Source organism: Falco peregrinus, chromosome 6, assembly GCF_023634155.1.
Source record: "Falco peregrinus isolate bFalPer1 chromosome 6, bFalPer1.pri, whole genome shotgun sequence".
Lineage (NCBI taxonomy): Eukaryota > Metazoa > Chordata > Aves > Falconiformes > Falconidae > Falco > Falco peregrinus.
Genome location: NC_073726.1, coordinates 13,398,857 through 13,419,863, shown reverse-complemented (window position 1 = coordinate 13,419,863; position 21,007 = coordinate 13,398,857). Strand labels below are relative to the sequence as shown.

The 21,007-nt window shown below is 38.3% G+C and overlaps 1 protein-coding gene across 1 annotated transcript in view; it reads left to right on the top strand.

The window, feature by feature from the left end:
• The first annotated feature begins 46 nt into the window (after positions 1 to 46).
• CAPZA2 (capping actin protein of muscle Z-line subunit alpha 2) overlaps positions 47 to 21,007 on the top strand; it is a 30,654-nt gene continuing 9,693 nt past the window's right edge. The window contains exons 1-6 of the mRNA XM_013303295.3: positions 47 to 153; positions 15,008 to 15,071; positions 17,001 to 17,052; positions 17,750 to 17,813; positions 18,321 to 18,527; positions 19,608 to 19,687. Coding sequence (XP_013158749.1) covers positions 115 to 153; positions 15,008 to 15,071; positions 17,001 to 17,052; positions 17,750 to 17,813; positions 18,321 to 18,527; positions 19,608 to 19,687 — 506 coding nt within the window. The 5' untranslated portion in view covers positions 47 to 114. The remainder of the gene's footprint in view (positions 154 to 15,007; positions 15,072 to 17,000; positions 17,053 to 17,749; positions 17,814 to 18,320; positions 18,528 to 19,607; positions 19,688 to 21,007) is intronic.

Below are 21,007 nucleotides of genomic sequence, written 5' to 3'. Positions count from 1 at the left end.
TGCCGGGCCCCGCCGCGCGCATGCGTGGGGGCGGCACCTCCCAGCGCGCGGGGGCCCCGCCCTTCCTGCCTCGGAGGGAGGGGTCGGGGGCGGCGGCCGGAGCCAGACGGGAAGATGGCGGACCTGGAGGAGCAGCTGTCCGATGAGGAGAAGGTAGGGGTGGGTGGGGGTGCTGCGCTCAGCCGGCTCGCCCTTTCGTCCGCCGGCCCTCTGAACCGGGAGGCCGTGGGGCGAGCTCACCTCTCGCCCTGTGGTTCGTATTTTTACCGTCGCTCCGCGCCCGGGCCTGTCAGTCGGGGGGGCGGGAGGAGGGTCGGCGCGGCCCGGCCCCGCCGCATCTCTCGCCGCTCCTTGTACGGTGCGGGCCCGGCGGGAGGCGGGGCGCGGGGCCCGGTGAGGCGGTGGGCGCTTAGTCGGCTCCCTGCTGCTGCCCCTGCCCGGGGCGTGGCGGGGGGTACGGTGAGCGGGGACGGCGCCGAGAGGCAGAAGAGCCGCGGAAGGGCTCTCCCCTCCCCCCCCCGCCACTTCCCGTTTCCGAGGCGCCCTGTCCGTGCCAGCCGGCGGCTCCGGAGCACCGGCTCTGCCCCCCCCCCCCGCCCCCGGAGGGACTATGCGCCGCGGCCCTGGCCCCGGAGCAGCGCCGGCCTCGGCCATCGCCTCCCCTTTCACCTCCGCAGGCCCCGGGAGGAGATGCGGTACGGGAGGTTTAGGAAAGGAGCGGGGAGCATGGGGGTGAGGAAGGCTGGTTTGCTTCCTATTAGGAGACAGTAACTAGGGAGGTGTAAGGTCAGGCAGCAGAGGGTCTGTGTTAACGAGATGTACACCTGATCTCTTTATGGCAGTTAGAAACTTTTTAGATTTAAGACAGATTTTCCTATAAAAATCTCACGAGGAGCAGGGTATCTCCTCAGTTGTCAGTGCTCCTTGTCTTCCTCTCTCGGATCCAGCTTCATGGCAGCTGCCTGTTTCAGAGCTAGGGTGTGGTGTTTTGTATGCATGGTGCACTTGCTCATCTCTTTATGTAATGCGTGGTTGTATTCACTTTCAACTTTAAAAACTTAGGTTTTCATGGCTGTGGAAGCTGTGAGATGACTTAGATGTGGGACACATCAATAAATGATGTTTCAAACTTCTTTGATGTTAGAAGAAGGATGTCTGAAATGTCTGATTGGTTACAGTAAGGCAGATTAACAAGTTAACAGGGTTAACAGGGCCACGTTTCAGAACTACAGGTGCACTGATAAGCCAAGAGATTCACAGTGCCAGGATCTCTCTCTCTCTTCCCCAAGAGGCTTTCAGGCTGTGCCTGCCTCTACTCAACTCACGTTTAAATGCCACCTTTCTGTTGCTACAAGTAATAACATAGGCAAGAAGTATATGTGGTAATCCATGATTCTTTTAGCCCCTTATAGAAAATACAAGTAACTAATCCAGTACGTTGTTCCTAGAAGGTATGCTTGAAAATACTTAGACTACAAGTTATCGTGGCATCACTGAATGATTGAGGTTGGACCTCTGGAGGTCATTTTGTCCACCACCACCCGCCCCCACTCATACAGGGTCATCTAGAGCAGGCTGCCCAGGACTGCGTGCAGATGGCTTTTGAAAATGTCCAAGGATTGAGACTCCACAACCTCCCTGGGCAACCTGTGCCAGTGGTTGGTCACCCTTCCAGTAAAAAAGTGTTTCCTTATGCTCAGATGGCACTTCCTGTGTTTCATTTTGTGCCCGTTGCCTCTTGTCCAGTCAAATAATAAAAGATACAGTGACAGTTTTATTTTGCCTCTGTATGGTCTGAGACGTGCTGCCTGGGCTTTTGTGACTAATGAAGTCACCAAACTTTCTTCTGTCTGTTAATACCAGTTTTTCTTTTCTCCCCAAATGGGTGCAGACGTTCTAGAGACTCTTCCTGGCTCAGTATAAGTGAACAGAATCTCTGCCATTGTAAACTTAAATTGATTCTTTTAACTGCTTCAGTCCCATGTAAAATTGATTGTCCGATGTGAGTGGAATTTTCCAAGCCTGGCAGTATATTTTCTTGGCTAATAAAGCAAAGATGGGTAACACTGCAGACTCTTGGAAAAGCAGGCAAATAGCCATGCAGATCTTGTGATGCCTTAAGGTTTTAATTCTGATACATTTAAGTTGTGCTATCACTTTACAATAAAAATGTTATCTCAGATGTTCAGTTTTACTGAGCTAAAAAAAAGTCTGCCGGATAGCATTTGAAAAGCACACCCTTCTCACCCATCCAGTTGAGACTATAAATAAATGTAGGAGTGGAGTCAGAGACACTAACATTCATTTTCATGGGGAATAAATCACGTTGCTCCTTCATATACTTTTTTCCTGTGATATGGAACTGATAGTACTGAAGGCTGACGCAGATGATGATGGTATAGCTATATAGTTTTTTGGATAATGTCAATAGAGATGTAAGTAGAACACTGGTTGAAACTGCTGTAATTCAAGGAGGGAAGAAGGTGAACAAAGTAACACACTTTTTTGTACCAGACTCCTAATAATGCTGTAAAAGCTAAGTACATAGGAGATCAAGTAATGTGGTGATACAAGTTCTGAAAGGTCTTTGGTGCATATCTTTGTGTATAGTCAGTAGATTTGAGTGGTGAAGGCAGTAAGCAATTCCATTTTTAGCAGTTAAACTTCCCTGTTGCTATCTAGTAGTCAGTTTAAGATGGCTGCATTTAGCTCTAATGTAATTCAGGTTTAAAACTTGCAGTGTTTAGCATAATTGAGAATACAGAAAGGGCATGAATTGCAATAGTGGGTCAGTTAAAGAAGCTTTAAAACCAAGGGAAGAGGAGAGTCAGTTACCAGAAGGAACATGATTTCTTAACTGGTTTTTTGAACCCAGTTGTGTTCCTTGGATTCACGTTTTAGCATGAGATTTTTGAAGCCTTGCTTATCTTTCAGTGACGATAGTAAGTGTGAGGATAAATTTGCAGAAGTTTTTTTCAAGAAAAAAACATAATCTGAGAGCTCTGTAGTAAATATGGTGCATAAGATTTTTGTACATCCACAGGTCTGAAGTTGGGCCGTTGCCGGTGAAAGTTACTGACTTTCACATCCAGTACAAGGGATTTTCCAGTGCTAAGACCAGCTTCTGTTGAGACACACTGTTTTGCAGTTGCTTTATTCATGAAGGTCACTGAAAGTTCAGAAGCTTTTAGATAGGTGGAATAACATAAGCTTATGTTTGCTTCAGTCTATAAATAAAAATATGGTCTGAGAGGTGGAAATCTTGAAGCCTTGAACTCTTAAGAGAGATAGCAATGGGAAGTCATTGCTTTTGTACCCTTCCTATGGATAATGCATCCTCACTTAACAAGTTCTGAATGCAAAACCTATTTATTTATCCAGCATATTTGAAGTAGTTTTATTAAAGTCTAGTAACCCTTTTTTGTACTTCTAATTTTATGGCAGTTTCTGTAGAAATTGTTTTCCTACTGGTGGCTGTCAGACTAATAAGCATATGTGAAACGTTTTATAATGAGCATATTAGTGTGAATATAAAAGCTACAGTTTATCAACATGAATATAGGCAATGATTAATGGAAGGTACTGATGTTACTGTAAAAATTGCATTTACTAATGTAAATATTCATTAACAAACAGTGCAAGTGCAAAACAAGACTAAAACTATCTAAATCATAAAACTAGCGTTCTGCAGTCTGGCTTTGGTGACTTGAAGGGATGTGTTTGTTGTAGATATTTTTTTAATATCATTAATATGAATCCTGTTCTGTACAAAGCACAGGAGTTAAATAGCTGTGTTGATATCAAGATAAAGCCTGAGAAAATCAGGATGCCTTCAGGGAGGAAAGCAAAGAATCCTCATAGGAAAGGATAACACATCTCGTTTTTTAACGCACAATTAGCTTTTGCATTCCTTAAAATTCTGAGCATATAAATACAGGAATTGTCAAACATGATTTTAATAAAAGGAACCACACCTCTTTCAGTAAGGTTGTCTCAGTAGTTCCACTTGCTCAGGAAGGTGAGATTTGACAGTAAGTCAGCTTGCTCTAACTAGAGCAAAACTTCTCTTCTGATGAGGAAGTAGTTCCATTTGTGAAAATGAGCTGGCACTGCTTCCAGGCATTTTCTAGTGCATTGGGTAACTTTGTAACTTCTCAAATTAGGTGTCAAAACCTGCAAGTCTAAGTAATGAAGGTGGATGTCTTACGCAGCATAGTTTTGTCAGATTGTTTAAGGAAAACTTGTTTCTTTAGTCTTTGAGATGAAAAATCTATGCCAGTAAAATGTGTTCTCTCGTATGCAACTTCATATTTAAACATAATACATTAGCAATAAGCAGAATTTTCTGACAAAAAAAGTCATTTTTTTTTTAAATCTTTACATGTATTAAAGCAAGATCTGCTCTAAATCGTTCATTTTGGAAGGATCTTAAATTCTGACTTCTAGAATTGCCCTGAATGACACTTGGATACCGTAGACAATTAGAAGTGGAAGGTGTTGGAGTAGAAGCAAGTTTTGAATAGCTTTTTCAGGGTATAATTGCACTGTAATCGGTAAGGTAAACTTAAGGTATAGTTTTGCAAGTGTCCTTGATGTTCTTTGTAGTTCATCAATGTATGCTTTGTTTTATGTTTAAAAGCGCAGCTTTGCTAGTGTGTATAGCAGGAAGACCTTGTGAGCTCTCTGATTTTTGTTTCCATTTAAATTCTGAATGGAACTGGAAATGCTGTAGCAGGTTCCTGTGAAAGGTTGAAAAACCTTTAATACTTAAATGTGAAATAAGTCAGTTACTCTTTAAGCATCTTCTGTTTAATTTACTGTATTATCAAAGCTGTGAAAGTTAATGTTTTTCCACAAGTGAAACCTAGCAGAAGTTGTCCGGAAGGAATTGTTTTTACAAAGGTAAACTCAACGGTTACGCTTCAATAATATTTTGAGGAAATTATTTAATAAGAATGAGGAAGTTGGGAGTGTTTCTCAGACTGACATGTAATTCTGAATATGGCAGTCCTTCCAAGATTAAGATTTTTATGTACATTCTGAGATATTGCAGTGTGTTGTCTTGGGTTAGAAATTATTTTTTTTTAATACCCTTGAGATTGAAGGACAGAACTGAAATTTTAATTGCTTTGGGAAATTACAGAAGTGTTCAACACTGTCTAAAAGAGTGATCATATACTGTATATATAACTGCAAATAATAACTTCATTTATTTGTGCAGTCATACATGCTGGAAGAAGTTTCTGGAGGTAACTCGAATGCTGCTCCGTCAAAGCAGGCCAATGTAGATCAGGTTGCTTAGGGACTTGCTGTCTTGAGTTTTGGGTATCCAAGGAGGGAGACTGCACAGGCTTTCTGGGTGACATGTTGCAATGTTTGACTGCGCCCATGGGTCAGAAATTTTTCCTAATATTTGTTTCAATTTGTGTCCAATGCTGTTTCTCTCTTCCCTGTGCACCTCCATAGAAAGTTACTATGCAAAGCAAAATTGTCTGTGTTCTTGACAAATTAAAAGTAATTATCTGAAGCTTGAAGATTAATACAAATGAAGCCTGTTATTCTAAATATAAGATCAGTGATTTCTAAAACTGCAGTTCATATATTCTTTTGTTATTAGTAGTTTGAAAAAATTAGGTACTCTGTGTGGATTATGACTTTTACTGTGTCACGTAATGCAGTGGCACCTCAGGACCATCGAAAGCCCTGTTGTTGCTGCCTTTGTGCTCGCAGAACTCTAGTGGAAGGTTGCTACCCAGGAACCTCACAGCTGAATTAGATGAGAGAAACAAATTGAACCAGCAATAGAGAAGAGTAATAGAACAAATTATTGGCAAATCCGATAATGAAACCAGAGACAATAATTTGTTATATAACAGGTAAGGTCCTATTGCCTGCCAACACAGTCATCAACCTACACAGTTCTGCTGTGAGATACCATCTTTGGTTGATTTCAATTTTGGCAGTCAAAGAGGAACAGGCTAAGAATTGTAGCTGCATTATTTAGCTAATCAATTCATTCTTCTTGGGCAGTGCTGTACAATATTCACTTCCAGTTTCTGAAAGAGTGTAAAGGAGTTTGAACTACTCATGCAGAAATGAAAGCAGATTTTTCAGCATATGGGAATTACTTTTTTTTTTACCCTTAAGTAAAAAGCTTCTGAAATGTAAAATATTTCAAATACTTTCTTAACTTGACAGAAGGCATTAAAACTTTCAAACTAACAGGTAACTTTGAGATAGAATTTTAAGACATTGGAATTGGGAGAAGGAGAAGTACAGTTAAGGTCACACCTTTTTCTATGACTTCTAATAAAGGCATTTTTTATAGAGCAAACTCTGATATTGTTCCTTTTCTCTCCCTGCTGCTGTTGAATCCAGGCTTGATGTCCTTGGAGTATCTGATTGTAAAAAAATGATCTTGGAGTAGTAGGAAGAGTCACTTTAAAAATTTAGGCTTTGTGGTGGAAGAATGCTTTGCAAATGTGAACCAGGTGCTGCTTAGGTTATAGTAGGTGCCACTCTAAAGATTGCTGAGAGAGAGAGAGGTCTCATTGCTGTAACTGTGGAGCACATTTGTTGGGCTAACAGAACATCCTGATTCTGTATGTGGGAGGTAATGCTATTGGTTTTTAAAAGTCTTGTACATTTCTTAAAGCTTTTACTTCTCAAACGGAGGTTAATGCTTTCGCTTTTCACTAAATGTTAAATTTTATTACTAGTTCAGTTTTCAATTAATGACTTCTGCAAGGAAATTCTGAAAAAAATTTTAATGCTTATTATTTGTTGTCTATCTTATCCATAAGCAAAGTATGCAATGGCTCAGCTTCTAAAGGTTTTATGGCTAAGATTTACTCAAATTTACATCACACCAACGACTACGTTAGACCTTTGTCAAAAGGTATGAGATTTCTATTTCAGAAAGGAAGTGCTAGCCTCTAGCAGCATGCTTTTCAAAACCATATTTTGTTTCTTGGATTGATTACATATGTTGGGGTTTCAACCCACAATGAAATAGGAAGTACCAAAGAATTTGGTTAGAGATGCTGCTATTTTAAAGCACCCAACGTGTAGTCTCCTGAGAGTGGAACTTAATGCGACTTTATTAGACACATCTCCCATTAATCCTCTAAATTTTTTTTCCCTCATCCTCTCTTTTTTTTTTTTTCCCTCCATCTCACATGGGTGGTTTTTTTTCCTTTGCTTTTTTTAATTTTCTCAGAAGCCCCTTTGGAAGTTACTGAAAGCAACTTTTGCCCAACTTGTGAACCTGAGATGTTCTTAATTTCCCCCCCCCCCCCCCCGGTTGGTCATATTATGAGCTCACATGTACATACCTGGAAAAAGCACTACTATGTTAAAGATAAAAACTTGCAGTAAAGATGCTGTAGGGAAGAATGTTCTGTATGATAAATTGGGAGCACGCAGTGCTATTGTTAATTTTAGAATCGTTTTTGCATGTGTGTGGTTTTCTAGATTTATTTGTTTTCCAGCCAACTACTGAGAAGATACAGGTTTTCAGAGAAATATAGATATGGGGGGAAATAATATAATGTATTCTACTGTCTGTATTATAATTGTAAGCAAATTTTTTTTTTCAGTTCAGAGCTTTTAGTAATTGATGGTGATAGCTGAAGCTGAAGTTTCAGGTTGATCTTGATCCTTTGATGTCTACAAAGCATAATTGTTTCACTAATTTGAGACCAGTACAGTTCTTTTAATATGTTTCTAAATTAAAATATAGGAAGTGCATGACATTAGAAAGTATTCAATTAGATATAGTCATGAGTAATAAAAGTAACTGCAAAATGGCATGGGGGAGAGACTTACCTTCTCAAATTTTTTTCTAGCTGGACCTGTGTATGACCCAAGTAACACACATTGCTTTCATCTTCCTCTTTGCTATCTGTACCTGATAAAAAGACTTTCAGAAGTCCTGGTTTGGGTTTATTTTTTAATCCTTCATCTTAATATGATGTGGTGTGTAAAGTTGATATTAAGTTGGAGACTTTTATAATATTTACACTGCTGCTGAAAGACCCTACAGTGAAACAGTCAGCACCTTTCAAAATGGCTATTTTTGTGAAAATAAGCCTCATTATCCAAGTTGCTGCTTTAGGTAGAAAGAATGCAGCTAGAATATCTCACGCTATGTAAGATTTACCTTTTGCACCACTGTTAAGTGCTGCTGCTGTTACATACTCTTAAATACTGTGTATTAAAAATAATTGCGGATAGCACGTGTTCTACAGACGCAGTGCAGCTTCAGGCATTACTGTGAAGGAAATGTCTGTTCAGTCAAAGCCATAGGCATGGAATGTGCCCCTCCTTTCCTGTGCCACAGAACCACATTTTTGCAGTGTTTTCTTCCTCAGCTCTCCCAGAAGCAGAAGTGAATTGAATACTACAGTGCGTTTTTCAATTGAACTTGGTAGGAAAGCAGTTGCAACACTGCTTTTCGTATTCATTCCCTCTGCCAGAGTCACTGCCTTTGCTCCATGTTTGTGTGGGATTCTACATATTTCAGGATGCTTCTTCACTATTTGAAATTATACCCATGGGTATGGATGAGGTTTCATGAGATGCTGAGAAGACAGTTTTCTGCTGACATGGGGTAATCCCTTTCTCACACACGTTTTTCAGTGCTTGTCCAGCCATTTGAAGGCTTATTTACCTTACTAAACTGGTAGCAGCTAGAAGCAATAATTATTTAAAGCTCTCTTGGTAAGTGAATTGGTTGCTAAGTTCTTGCCACCTTCTAAAGCTGTTCTTCAGCTAGATCAGTTTGCTTCTCTGGATGCTTACATAAATAGATGAGCACTGATGATAGAAAGGAATTTGTAAAAATGGATCACAGGGCTTGTTTGGGAGGAGATGGGGAGATTACTCGTAGCAATAGCAGCATGATATTAGATCAGGTTATGCCACTTAGGAAACACTGTCGGCTTGTTTTTATTTTATTTTTGAAGCTGTATTGTAATTCCTGATGTAACATTCTGGGAAGTATCAAACCTAAGAATTTAAAGAGCAATTGGAGCCAGGAATACCAAGTATCTTCCTGTCTAAAGGAGAAGCCAGTTACCTTATTTTTTTTTTGGTTTTTAAACATTGAAGGGTTTGCAGACTCAAAAACTATGTTGATGTTTGCAGTACTGACAGAGCATCAGGCATTGTATCTTGCAGATGATTGAACCTTGATGTGCTACATGTGTCAATGTAGAATTAACTGTGACTGATATAAGATGTTGGAACACTTTTGTTCATTGGAAAGTAAAGCTGCATACTGAAAAATAATGGCTCAGCTGAACTCAAAACACAAGTTTGAATCAAACTCGTAACTCAATAAAACTAGACAAGTCTTTTGTCCAGTGTCAGTCCAGGTAGTACAAGCAAGATCCCTGAATGGTTGCATGTTGTTGTGAATGTGAATCACAGGGTCTTGAGAGAATTGGAACTTAACTAGTTCAAATCAGCTTAACTGTGTTAGTATTTCAGTAACTACAGGCTAATTGTGAGAAATGCCTGTAGCTACCTGTAAATAGAGTTCAGTGGGTCAAGGCAAAGCCGTCTGCTTTAGCTGCCTGCAGAAAGGCTTCCTGTACCCACAAGAACTACAGCAGAAGGCATGACTGTGGGAATAGGGCTCTCTGGACTCTTTACTGTTCCTAGAGTAGAACCAAAGAGCTCCCTTCTCCCAAGTGTCTATCTTTTTTTTTTTATCTATTTTTTTACCAGACATAGGTTCCTGTGAGTAGATTTGTTTTATGAGGAAGTGAGGGTGCTCGCAAGAATTCAGAATATAAATGCATGATATACAATGCTTTGTGCCTGGTGTACACTTTAAGTTATCACTGATAAAAGTAACTTCTGGAAGCTCTTTCTTCTCCTGCGATTAGCAACAAAGTATTGTAGAGGTCTTCTGTTACCCCACACCCCCAAATTTTCATGCAGTTTTTAAATAGAAAGGGCTTTTAGTATCTACCTCACTATTTCATTTTTATTGCTCTGAAGCAGAAACTTTAACCTGTTTTGAATGTAGAGGAAGGGTGGGTCTCCCAACTGCGAGGAGTTCACAGCTGAATTTGAAGTGATGTGTAGGAAAGAGCAAGGGCAAAGTATGTGGTTTCACAGCATCTTGGTTACCAGCATGTTTTTTTCTGCACAGTTTGGCGGTTGATTGAAGGAGTGAGCTGTCAGGGTGCCTGGCAAACACAGTTGTATTTCAGTTAAGTTAAAAAGGGGAAGGGGGGACGACAACGACGACACACAAGCTACCTTGAGTGTTATTGTGAGGTGTACCCTAGCTGGTTATCAGGAATGAGCATATCTTAGCAGAGCTGACTGCGGCAGCGGGAGCCCCTGCACTGCTGTGAGTACATACATATTGCTGACCATATATAGGCACATACAGTGCAGAAGGTCAGGCTTTTTCAACCAGTGTCAGTTCCGATGTGCCAGGAGCAGGAAGAGTGGTTTGGAGGCATTGAAATATAGCTTATTTAAAATAAAACAGAACTTCAGAATGCCTCAGACTAGAAAAGGTGAAGAAGTAGGATTTCTCTGTGTATCTGATGGGTGTCATGCCTTGAGAGAAATTAGATTGTAAAATAAAGGCAGAAGTATGAGAACAAGGCACTTAGTAGAATTGACACCGTTCTGTACATTGCTACCTCTGTGCTTGTGTAATCCAAAAACTGCAAATACTTTAGTAACTGAGTGTAGGCATTTGTTGATAGAGCAATTGTTTTAATCTCTAACAGAATGAAGAATTAGGCATTATTATGCCTCATATCCATCACATACAACAAACCTGTCCTTTTCTCTTTTGCTGAGCCTTTCAGTTTGAATTTTTACCTTAATTGAAATAGTGTAATTTATAAAAATCAAAAAGCTTGTAACTGTTGTGATGAGTAGCGTTTGACTTCACTTGAATTGAGAAAGAAAATCTCACTAGCTCTTACCTACTGATATCAGACTTCCATTTAAGCAGGACTATGAAAATGTGAAAATTAGATAAAGAGAACACATACAGTGGGGAATGCTTCCCTTCTCAATGTTTCAGAAGTTTTGTTTTGTTAATCTTCCTCTCAGCTTCTGTAGGATTTGTTCAATTTAATTCTTAAACCTGCTCAAAGTCATATTTCATGAGAAAGTACTTAGATTTATTTGTGCAATCAGGGATTTTAATATAGTAAATGTGCAATTCCTTACATAGCAAGACCTATTTCTTTGTGAACCATTGGTGATCAGATGTTCTAGATTAGTGAACTCTGAAGTTCAGTTGCTTGCAAGCCGCTCTGCAAGCATTTCACTGAAAACAGTGTCAGTAAATCAAATCTTGGAAACTATATTAATAAAACACTCTCTTAAACTTTAGTTGGTATTTTGGGAGTAACTGGAATAGTAAGTGGAGAAACGAGGTGTTTCCTCAGTCTTGGTTTTTGGGTTTTCTAGAGGAACGTTCAACTGTAATCTTAATTTTTTGTTACTTGCTGTTACATATGTAAGATTCTTAGACTGTGTGTGAGGGTGCTGTTCTCTTGAATGAAAAAGGCTTTGGCATTTAGACTTTAAAAATATTATGATGTTTGTATTTTGAATAATTTCTAATAATTTTTAAGTCTTAGTGTATTGAATAACTAGCATTGTTTTCAACTATAATGCATCTGATTTTTTTTGTTTTCCTAACAGTTTTCAGCAAAAACAACTTCCTATCTCAACCAAACTATACTGCAGCTGAGGTTTTTTTGCCTGTCACTTTGTATTACAAGTAATGTGCCTCTTGCTGTATTTGTATTTTTAATTATTTTTTTTCTTCATAAACATCACCTTTTATATGGACTGTCACTGTTCTTAAATTGTGCTTCAAATTGTAGCTGAGTCAGTGGCTTTTTACTGCCAAAAGGGGGAGATCTTCGTCATATTGAGGCTCATGAAAGGTATTCCTTTATCCCTCGGTATCAGCCTGTTTTTGGAAAATAGAAGTCTCTTTTAGAACATTTATTTTTGCAAAAACTCAGTGGCAATAAAAAAAGTCCTAAGTGCCTGTCAGTGTGAGTGAGACTGCTGGATTTCATTCTTTTATATGGGCTTCATGTATATATGAGTTGGAGAAATACGGCTTTTTCAGAAACTCATCTCCACAGATAATTTAGTTTAACTGCTGAAGAAATGTGGAATAGTTTTAAATGGGCTTCACAAAGGCAAGTTAGCAAAATGCTGATGAGATGTTCATTACAAAGTTGGGTGATTGTGGTTATCTGTCCTATAAAAAGTGGCATCTATAACAGATTATCACACTGAAAAAATTATCATTGCGGAATCAAATTTACTGGTAAAATGTTCATTAAAAGTAACATTTAGGTTAGGTCGTTCTGAGGAAGCATCTGTTGTTATTGAATACTTCTGAATGGATATTACTCATACTGTAGCTAATCTGGCTGATAAGAATAGTGCTTACTGATTAGCGAAAAAAGAAACAAAACCAGTTTTACATTATGAAAACAGCTGAAAATGAGGTGGTATTCCAGTTTTAGTACAGACTTAATATCTCACTTTACCGATATTATCAGTTTAAAGCACATAGTTATTCAGAGTGCAGTTGGGGCACTCAAGTTTTGCTTAATTTTGCTCATTTAACTTCTGCTCAGCCTGAAACTGATGGACCTTTTGTTCCTTTTGTTTCAGAACTCAGAATGTCTCTAAGTCTTGTTTCTTCATGTGCCCAGAGCTAACCCAGCCTTGGCAGGGGTAAGCAGTCCTGCTCACATCTTGGTCAAGGAACCAAGAAACTGTCCCTTCATCTGACTTTGAGCTGGGAGTCAGCCTGATAGTCGTGCTGAAAGCACAACTAAATACCTGCTCTTAAGTGTGAGGCCTAAATTCCAGTCTGATCCCAGAGACTGTTAATCAGTCACTTGATAAAATGTCCTGGTAATAGAGCCTTGGAGCATTTCTTCTCCTTCTCCTTCACAAGTGCTTTAATAGTACTGTAGGTTAGCTATATTTCATGTTCTTCGGATTTCAGTGGATTGAGTGTTGAGCTGTGTACAGAGTGCCCTGACTTCAGCAGGAGAGGTATGGAGTATGTCCTCACTCTGGAAAAGTGTGCAGATTGGTGGCTGGGGTGATCTAGCTAATGCAGATGAGTTTACATTCCTGTGGGTCAAAAGAGAAAATCCAAGTCATGCTTTCTTCTTAATCTGGGCAAGTGCTTTAATAAGCTGCCACAAAAGAAGATGCTTTTGCCTCTGTGTGTCTCTTTTGAGAAGAGCAAACCCGGTGGCATTTATCTCATTATAATGCAAAATTATGTTTACATGGAAAGAGGAGGTCTGGTTCAGGTATTTGAGGCAGCAGATAAGGGCTGTCTGCAATTCAAGTGTAGCATTCGGTTTAGAAAGTTGGGAACTGACAGCCTTTCTATTAGCCATCTCTGAGTGGCAATGTGCTCACTGTTTGTGAGCAGAAAGTTGCCTGGACTACTCATTCGGGATCTCACTGGGGTTTGAACACCTGCTAATCAGGCAGCTAAGCGCTCTCTCAGGGTACTCTAAGCTTGAACCACCTCTTCTAGAGACCAGTCTTTGAAAATTGGGCCCTGTCAAGAACCTGGGGCCCAAGCACTGGCTGTATTGCTACCTATGACTGTAAAAAAAGCTATTTACAGGTCAGCATGCTCAGACAGTTCTGTAGTTTCAAATACCTATACATGTGTAAACGTAAAGCATTATTTTGTTATTTTTAGGTATTTTTAATGTTGTATGTGCTTCTCAAACGACTTCCTTTCAGACAGGAGGCCCAAAGTGCAGGCACTGAATCTCCCAGCTCTTTATTCCATAGAAACATAACTGAAGGTGTTAGAAATGGGAACTATAATTTAGGTAATATCCTGTATTTGAATAGTGATGTCATATGAAGGATGCAAGAGAGCTTTGAATGTTTCATGAGCTTAAATGACTGTAAAGTGTGAAGGATAAGAACTTTTGTCAGGTTAAGTTAGGAAACCAAGATTTCATTAAGTTATTTATTTTTATAATGGATTCCCTTAACAGTTTAAGCAAGAAGGAAGAATGAATGAAAGAGAGTCTGCTGAGTGATGTTCTGCAAGTAAAGTAATAGTTGAAAAGTGTTCAGGTTGCTTCACATGAAGAAAAAAAAAGCATTTTTATGTGCCTTTTGCAAGCAAATGTGTCTGCAGCTGTGCAGTGAACCAGTTCAGGGAACCAGTCTGAATAAAAAAGAAAGATAACCTTTCTAATTTTGCTCACGGTGCAGTTGTACAAGTGCTTGGGCAAGCACAAGAAGGGAGAAGGCCAGGGCCCATGCATGTACTTTTAGTGGGAGTGCTGGCTTATGCTGCGTCTTGGCTGCAAGAAGTTGTGGCTGGAGGCAATTGCTCAAGGACTTGCATTGAAGTTCTCAGTGTTTTTTAAACTTTATCTGCTGATACTGTGGTACTAAGAGGCCTTACAGGTAGGTGCAGGTGAAATTACGTGTTCTAGTGTCTACGCAAGTGTTTTTAAGCTTGTGTAATTTATCTATTGCTGTCTGACTATGGGCCTTTTGTAAAGTTTAGAACCATAGGATGTGTAGTAAAATTAGAGGAGAAGCTTTGTAGTGCAAAAGTATCTTTGTCATGGGTTTTGGCTTTCTTGGAATGTGTGTTGATTCCCAGGCATCCATGGACTGAAAGCTGAACTAATTGTGAATATAATATTATTGATCTTATTTTTTATATCAATCTTTTCCTTTTTGCCAGTAATACAAAACATGAGTGACTCCATTTCTCTGTCTGCTTGCATCACACACAATCTCTTCTATTCTGTCTGAAAAAGTGGAACTTTATATTCTGTGTTTCAAACAAAGAGTAGTTTAATGTGAACAAATATACACAAGAGTGGGAGTTGTGCAATTTCATGTCTGGGTATTAAAGTCATACAATGCGTCATTGATTTGAATAGGAATGAATACAAGTTTATACAACCACATAATTGTTTTTGTGTTTCAGGTGCGTATAGCAGCAAAATTCATAATTCATGCTCCTCCTGGGGAATTCAATGAGGTGTTCAATGGTGAGTATCTGTCTGCTCTGTCCTTTCTTCTAAAGCATCTATGTCCAAAATGGTATTGCCAGTTACTCTCCTGAGTTTCATGTAGCTTATATTTTAGCAGTTCACTTCCCGTAAGAATAGCTTTTTTGTAGCCTGGCTTAATAACAGCTTGGAGTTTAAATGCAAGAGGAGGAAAGTACCACTTTGTGAAAATGAGCTTGCTTTCTGGTTTTAATCAGTCATGAATTAACAGTTGCTAGGGGTTTTGTTTAGAAGGCACATGTACTTTTTTTTTCCTGGTCTTTAAGAGACAATTACATTTTTCAAGAGAAATTACACTAAACCAGCTGAAATTAAAATGGTCGTCTTTTTTTTTTTTTTTTTTTTTAAGGAGTATCATTACAAATACTTAACCTTGCATATACAAAGGACTACTGCCTGATGCCAGTTATGGAAAGAATATTAATCTTCTCCAAATGTTTTTAACCCTTAACCATTTAACCCAAACTATTTTAACCCTTAAATTTTGGGCACACTTCACTTTACCAAGTGTACTGGTGAACTGAAAGGAAAATTGAAATTAGCTTCTCTCAACTGTTGTTGCCTGAACGTTGCCTAAGATGTTGTTTTTCTTTGAAAATTTTGTGTTTGTCTTGCATCAAGATGCGTGGGCATACGTATCATATAAGAAGGCATATGTTCTGTAGCTTGCAAATATCTCTGATGCTATTTACATAAATAAGTAAGTTCAGTATACTAAACTTTTAGTCAATGTCAGATTGGAGAGCACTTGAATTTGCTGAAGAATGTAGTGTTTTTAAAGTACCTTGTTCTTCAGTTAAACTGACCAGCTGATTATTATTTAAACTTAGCTTGTCCTGCATTTTTGCAATGAGCAGGTAGCGAGCAGCTCGTTAACCCAGCTCCCTGAAGGTTAATACAATTTTTTATAGCAGTACTGCTATAAACTTTATTAAGCTAGTTCATAGTTTCAGCTACCTCCTCAATAACAAGAGGATACTACATGTTTGAAAACACATAACAAAACATTTCATGGTGTGTGACCAGTGTTCAATGAGATTCAGACTGACTTTTTGAAAAAAGAGAGAACGCTTTAAATTCCAATTCTGCAAATTATGATTCTCTTTGCCGTGGGGTTTTCTGAGTTTGTGGAGTTGTTTTGATTTTTTTGTTTGGGGTGTTCAGTTGTTTGGTGTTTTGGTTTGAGTTTGTTGTTGTTCTTAAAGAAAGAATACTTCAAATACATTTTCAACTCTTCTAAAGACTACCAAGGTACAATCTGGAATGTAATAGCAAGACTAATGATCAGTTAGTTAATGATCAGTGCATTGATTTGTTAGTAAAATAGTGCCTAGTAAATAATAAGCTAGTAAGTAACATCAAAATTTACTGCATAGTAAATATTAAGTCATTCTGACTATTGATGTTATTTGTATGTTTCTTGTGTGATGGTAGAAGAAATGGTATTGTGTTATATTGTGCTCTGACTGTTGTGTCATCAAGGAATGAGAGCAAAAATGGTAAGGCTTAAAAACCAGTAAGCACAACACATACCGTACTAGTGTAGTCAAAATACAGTAACCACTACCATCAGTATAGAGTGAGGGATTTGGTAGTTTACATCTTAAAAGTGAATTCATTCGAATCCTGTGCGGTTCTCATTCAGAACTTCTCTAAAAACTAGTTTGATAAATTCCTAGAGCTGTCACACAACCTTCAGAGTATGAATTATATCTGCTTACCAGACTGCGTTGGAAGGGATCCATTTCTGTACTACTCACTTTGTTCATCCAAATTATGAAATACGAAGCAATAAATTTCCTACATAGTAATCTGTATGGGGTGGTTTAGGTTGTACAGTCTGTTGACATTTGTTACATGACTGAAACAAGTTAACTGTACTTTTATGTTGTAAATATCTACTTTCAGATGTTCGGTTGCTGCTTAATAATGATAATCTTCTCAGGGAAGGAGCAGCCCAGTAAGTACCAGATGCCACATACTCAGTTCCATAAAAGCAAGATGTTTTTCAGTAAGCGATTTATTTAAAAAGATGTGTGCTTGGCAGGTAAAACCCTGTTTTGGGTGTTGTGCGTCTTTGATCAAGATTAAATTCTTGGCAGAGGAGAGATCTGTGTTGTATCCCAGTGATTAGAGCAACTGTTTTGGTAATGGATGACCTGGATTTTGGAACTAGTCTTTACCTCTTTGGATTTAATTTTCTGTTTCTTGGTAGATGTTATAGGCACAGAACATCTGTAAGATTCTGTTTCCTTAGAACCCTACCTTTAAATATCAGAACACTACACCTACTGTATTCTTTTGATGCCAAAACTAGTTTTGTCGGTAAGAATGGAGATGTCTGGCTTAGTAGGTTGGATCCCTGTGGATCTTTTATCTGTTCCTTCAGTTTCTATGAGTTACTGTAAAGCTTACGTGTTTGTCTGTATCAGGATACTTTTGAACATAAATCGTTGTGTAATAGTGGTTGGAATCTGTCATGTGAGCACTGAATGAACCAAGATGATTCCAAGAATTTGGGCCTGCTAGATAATGAAGCATTGATATTTTTTGGTGCATCATTGGCCAGATTATTAGCTATTATTTAAATCTCTTACAGCTATGAGGACAAAGGTTGTGCTTGATACAGGCTTTTGGTTTTTTTTTTCCTCTTCTAGTGCATTTGCACAGTACAACTTGGACCAGTTTACTCCAGTAAAAATTGACGGTTATGATGAACAGGTACGAATACAATGAAATACTTGCAATGTTCCTTGAACTGTTAAAGATGTTCTGGTATTGGAACATATGTTGGCAAGAAAACGAAAAGAAGTGCATCTTCCTTGCCAAAATACAGGGGTTATGGCCCTCCAATAGTACCAGTCGATAAGGTAATCCTTTAGGGCATCTAAAAACCTTGACATTTCAGTCTGTGGTGTTGACCTGAATTCAGTCAGACCTGATTTGGATCTGTAGAAGCAGTTTGCTCCATCTTTAATACTGGAAGATGCAGATTTCTATATTGCATTTGTTTGTTGCAGTAAGAGGGTAAGATTCAGGGGGGGTTTATTGAGTTGGTGTGTCGTGTTAGCTTTGCCCTCACTTCCTGCTATATCCATATTTTTTAAAAAATCTGAGTCTTTGGATATGAGTAAGCTCCAGTTGAGTGTAGGCTATAATTAGATTTGACATGGTATTATTTTTCTTTATTCAATAGGAAATGTAATTAACTAAAATTTTATAATACAGGTTTTGATAACAGAACATGGTGATTTGGGAAATGGAAAATTTTTGGATCCCAAGAACAAAATTTCTTTTAAATTTGATCACTTAAGAAAGGAGGCTACTGATCCTAGACCCCACGAAGTTGAAAATGCCATAGAATCCTGGAGAAATTCAGTTGAAACAGCAATGAAAGCATATGTGAAAGAACACTACCCAAATGGTGTCTGCACAGTAAGTACTAAATTATATAACCACTGTACCACTGTAGATACAAATAGTTAAAATTTTTTTTTAGATTTCTAAACCAGGCAATTTCATTTGTAAAGATTTTAGTTCTGTCAAGGATTCATACAGGGAAATGAGGGAAAGCTTCAGAAGTTTAATATTTCAACTCTTGGATGATTAGTGGGTGATTACTGCAGGTGATAGTGAAGACTTGCATCTCAGTTCTGAAGAACTTATATTTAAATTTCTTAAAGCGTTAAGACCTGTAGACTACTGCAAGTTGACAAAAAAAAGTAAACAAGTAAAAAAAAAAATCCTTATGTCTGACTTGGCTTGGTTTACTGACAAAACTGTTAGTAAAGCAAACTATTTTCTTTCCATCACATCTCCTATATGTTCAAGTGCTATATTCTTACCACCGGAATCAGTGCGTTCTAATGACGTCTTAAAGTAAAAACTCTGGACTAAAATAGCATTAATTTGCTGTTGGGAGCCCTATGACTATTTAAAGTTCAGCAAACTGAGTTAATGGTGGGTGTCCTGTGCTTTGCATTAACCTGATGAAGAAACTAACTAGGAAAAAAAAAAGTTCCAGGTTTTGTAAAGGAAACCAGATCGTGTATTCACTGAGATAATTTTTAGTACTATTTGATTTTAGGGGATAAAGCAGAACAGAGGACCAAACCCACCCTTTTAATCACCTTTCTGCTAGTCAGTAAAAGCTTAAATCATCATTTAGTTGTAGAGTAACTGGTATCTGAAACCCAACTAGTAATATATAGTCACAGCAGTCACTGCTATAGGCATAAAATGTCTATAGTTGCAGAAGAATAAATTTGCAGTATATGAAATTTAAGATGCTTGACCTTGGGATTTTCTAATCTTAAATTTTTCTGCATTGTAGTATACACTTTTAATATTTCATGTATGGAATATTATGTAAGAACCATAATGGTTTTCAAATTAAATCTTACAGTTTCTGTAACAATGATAGAACTAGATATCTAAACAGTTCGAGCAAGACAGATACTGAAACTTTAACTCTGTTTTTGGTTTGGTTTTTTTTGTGTGTCATTTCTAATTAAGGTGTATGGTAAAACAATTGATGGACAGCAGACCATTATTGCATGCATAGAGAGCCATCAGTTCCAAGCAAAAAATTTTTGGTAAGTTTCTGTATGGATACAAATATAATAAAGTACAGCAAACTGAATAACTGCATTAACGCCATTGCACTGATAATCCTTAGTTCAGAGAAGGTGCACACGGATCTGGAATGTCACTTTTTTTCTCCCTCCACCCCAAGTTTTTCTGCCAAAACTATGTAGAAATCTCTTCGATTTTGGTAAGTAAAATGGCAGACTGCACATCTGCATCTCCTTTGCAGAACTTTGGGAACTTTGTAAAATTCCTTATGACTTTTCCAATTCATCACATCAGCACCAATACCAATCCCCGTGTTCCCTACTACAGTTGCTTCTGCTTGTGTTGCTTCCTTTGTGACTGACAGAATAAAACGAGCTCAATGTCTCAAAGAAAGAAGATGACCAAAGATTAATTTACTGTAGGACTTGAGTCATTAGTTTTTGGGCGAGGTAGGTAAAGGTGATCTTGGATGAAATTAACCCTTAAAAACTGCAGCTTGATTCCCTCCCCCTGGTCCCTGTACTTGGTTGAAAGATGTTTTTGACAGTCTGGAATGAACTTTGGATAGCTTCTTGAAGGAAACTGGCCAGAGTTGAGATAAATACCACAGTATCAGAACTGGGTTAAGGGAGCGTCTCCTAAAGATAGCTAATATATGCAGTTGTCTGAAAAAAAAGTATTAAATTATTATTTTATTTGCGGGTTTGCATCCGCTTGAAATTATATTTTGCAGTCCCATGGGTAATGAATGGAAGTCCAGAAATATTTCTGAGGCTGAAGGTGAATATAACATACGTGTGGTAATTTCAGCATGCATCTGTATCAGTTAAATTATTTGCCCAGTATACTGTTCCATAGATTTTCATTGCACAGTTAATAAATAGGCTTTCCTGCTGGCTTAAACTTGGCAAGTCTGCATGTTTTACATCACTATTAAAAGTAACTTGAAATAATACAAATTTTCTTTTTAGTTTGGAAATACGAATGAATTTTGGTATTCCAAATAGATAGTTTAATATTGTAGCCTTTAAAAAAAGAGGAATAGATATGCAACAACCTTTTATAGATGGAGAAAAATCTTTCTTGAAAGTTTTCTTTAATAAAGTTATGGTCAGACATCTATGGGAAAACACTGACCACATTTCTAAGAGTTTTACAGGGAGATAGTCAGACTCAATTCTCATTCTTAGCAAGTTTTAATAAATGCGTATTGGTTTGGGGGATTTGGGGATGGAGGATTGTATTAAAATTTAACCAGTTATCCAGCTGTATGTCTGGTTATCCAGCCCAAGCCACAGCCAGTATTTATTCTCAAGGTGTCCCAGCTTTTTAGGCCTTTG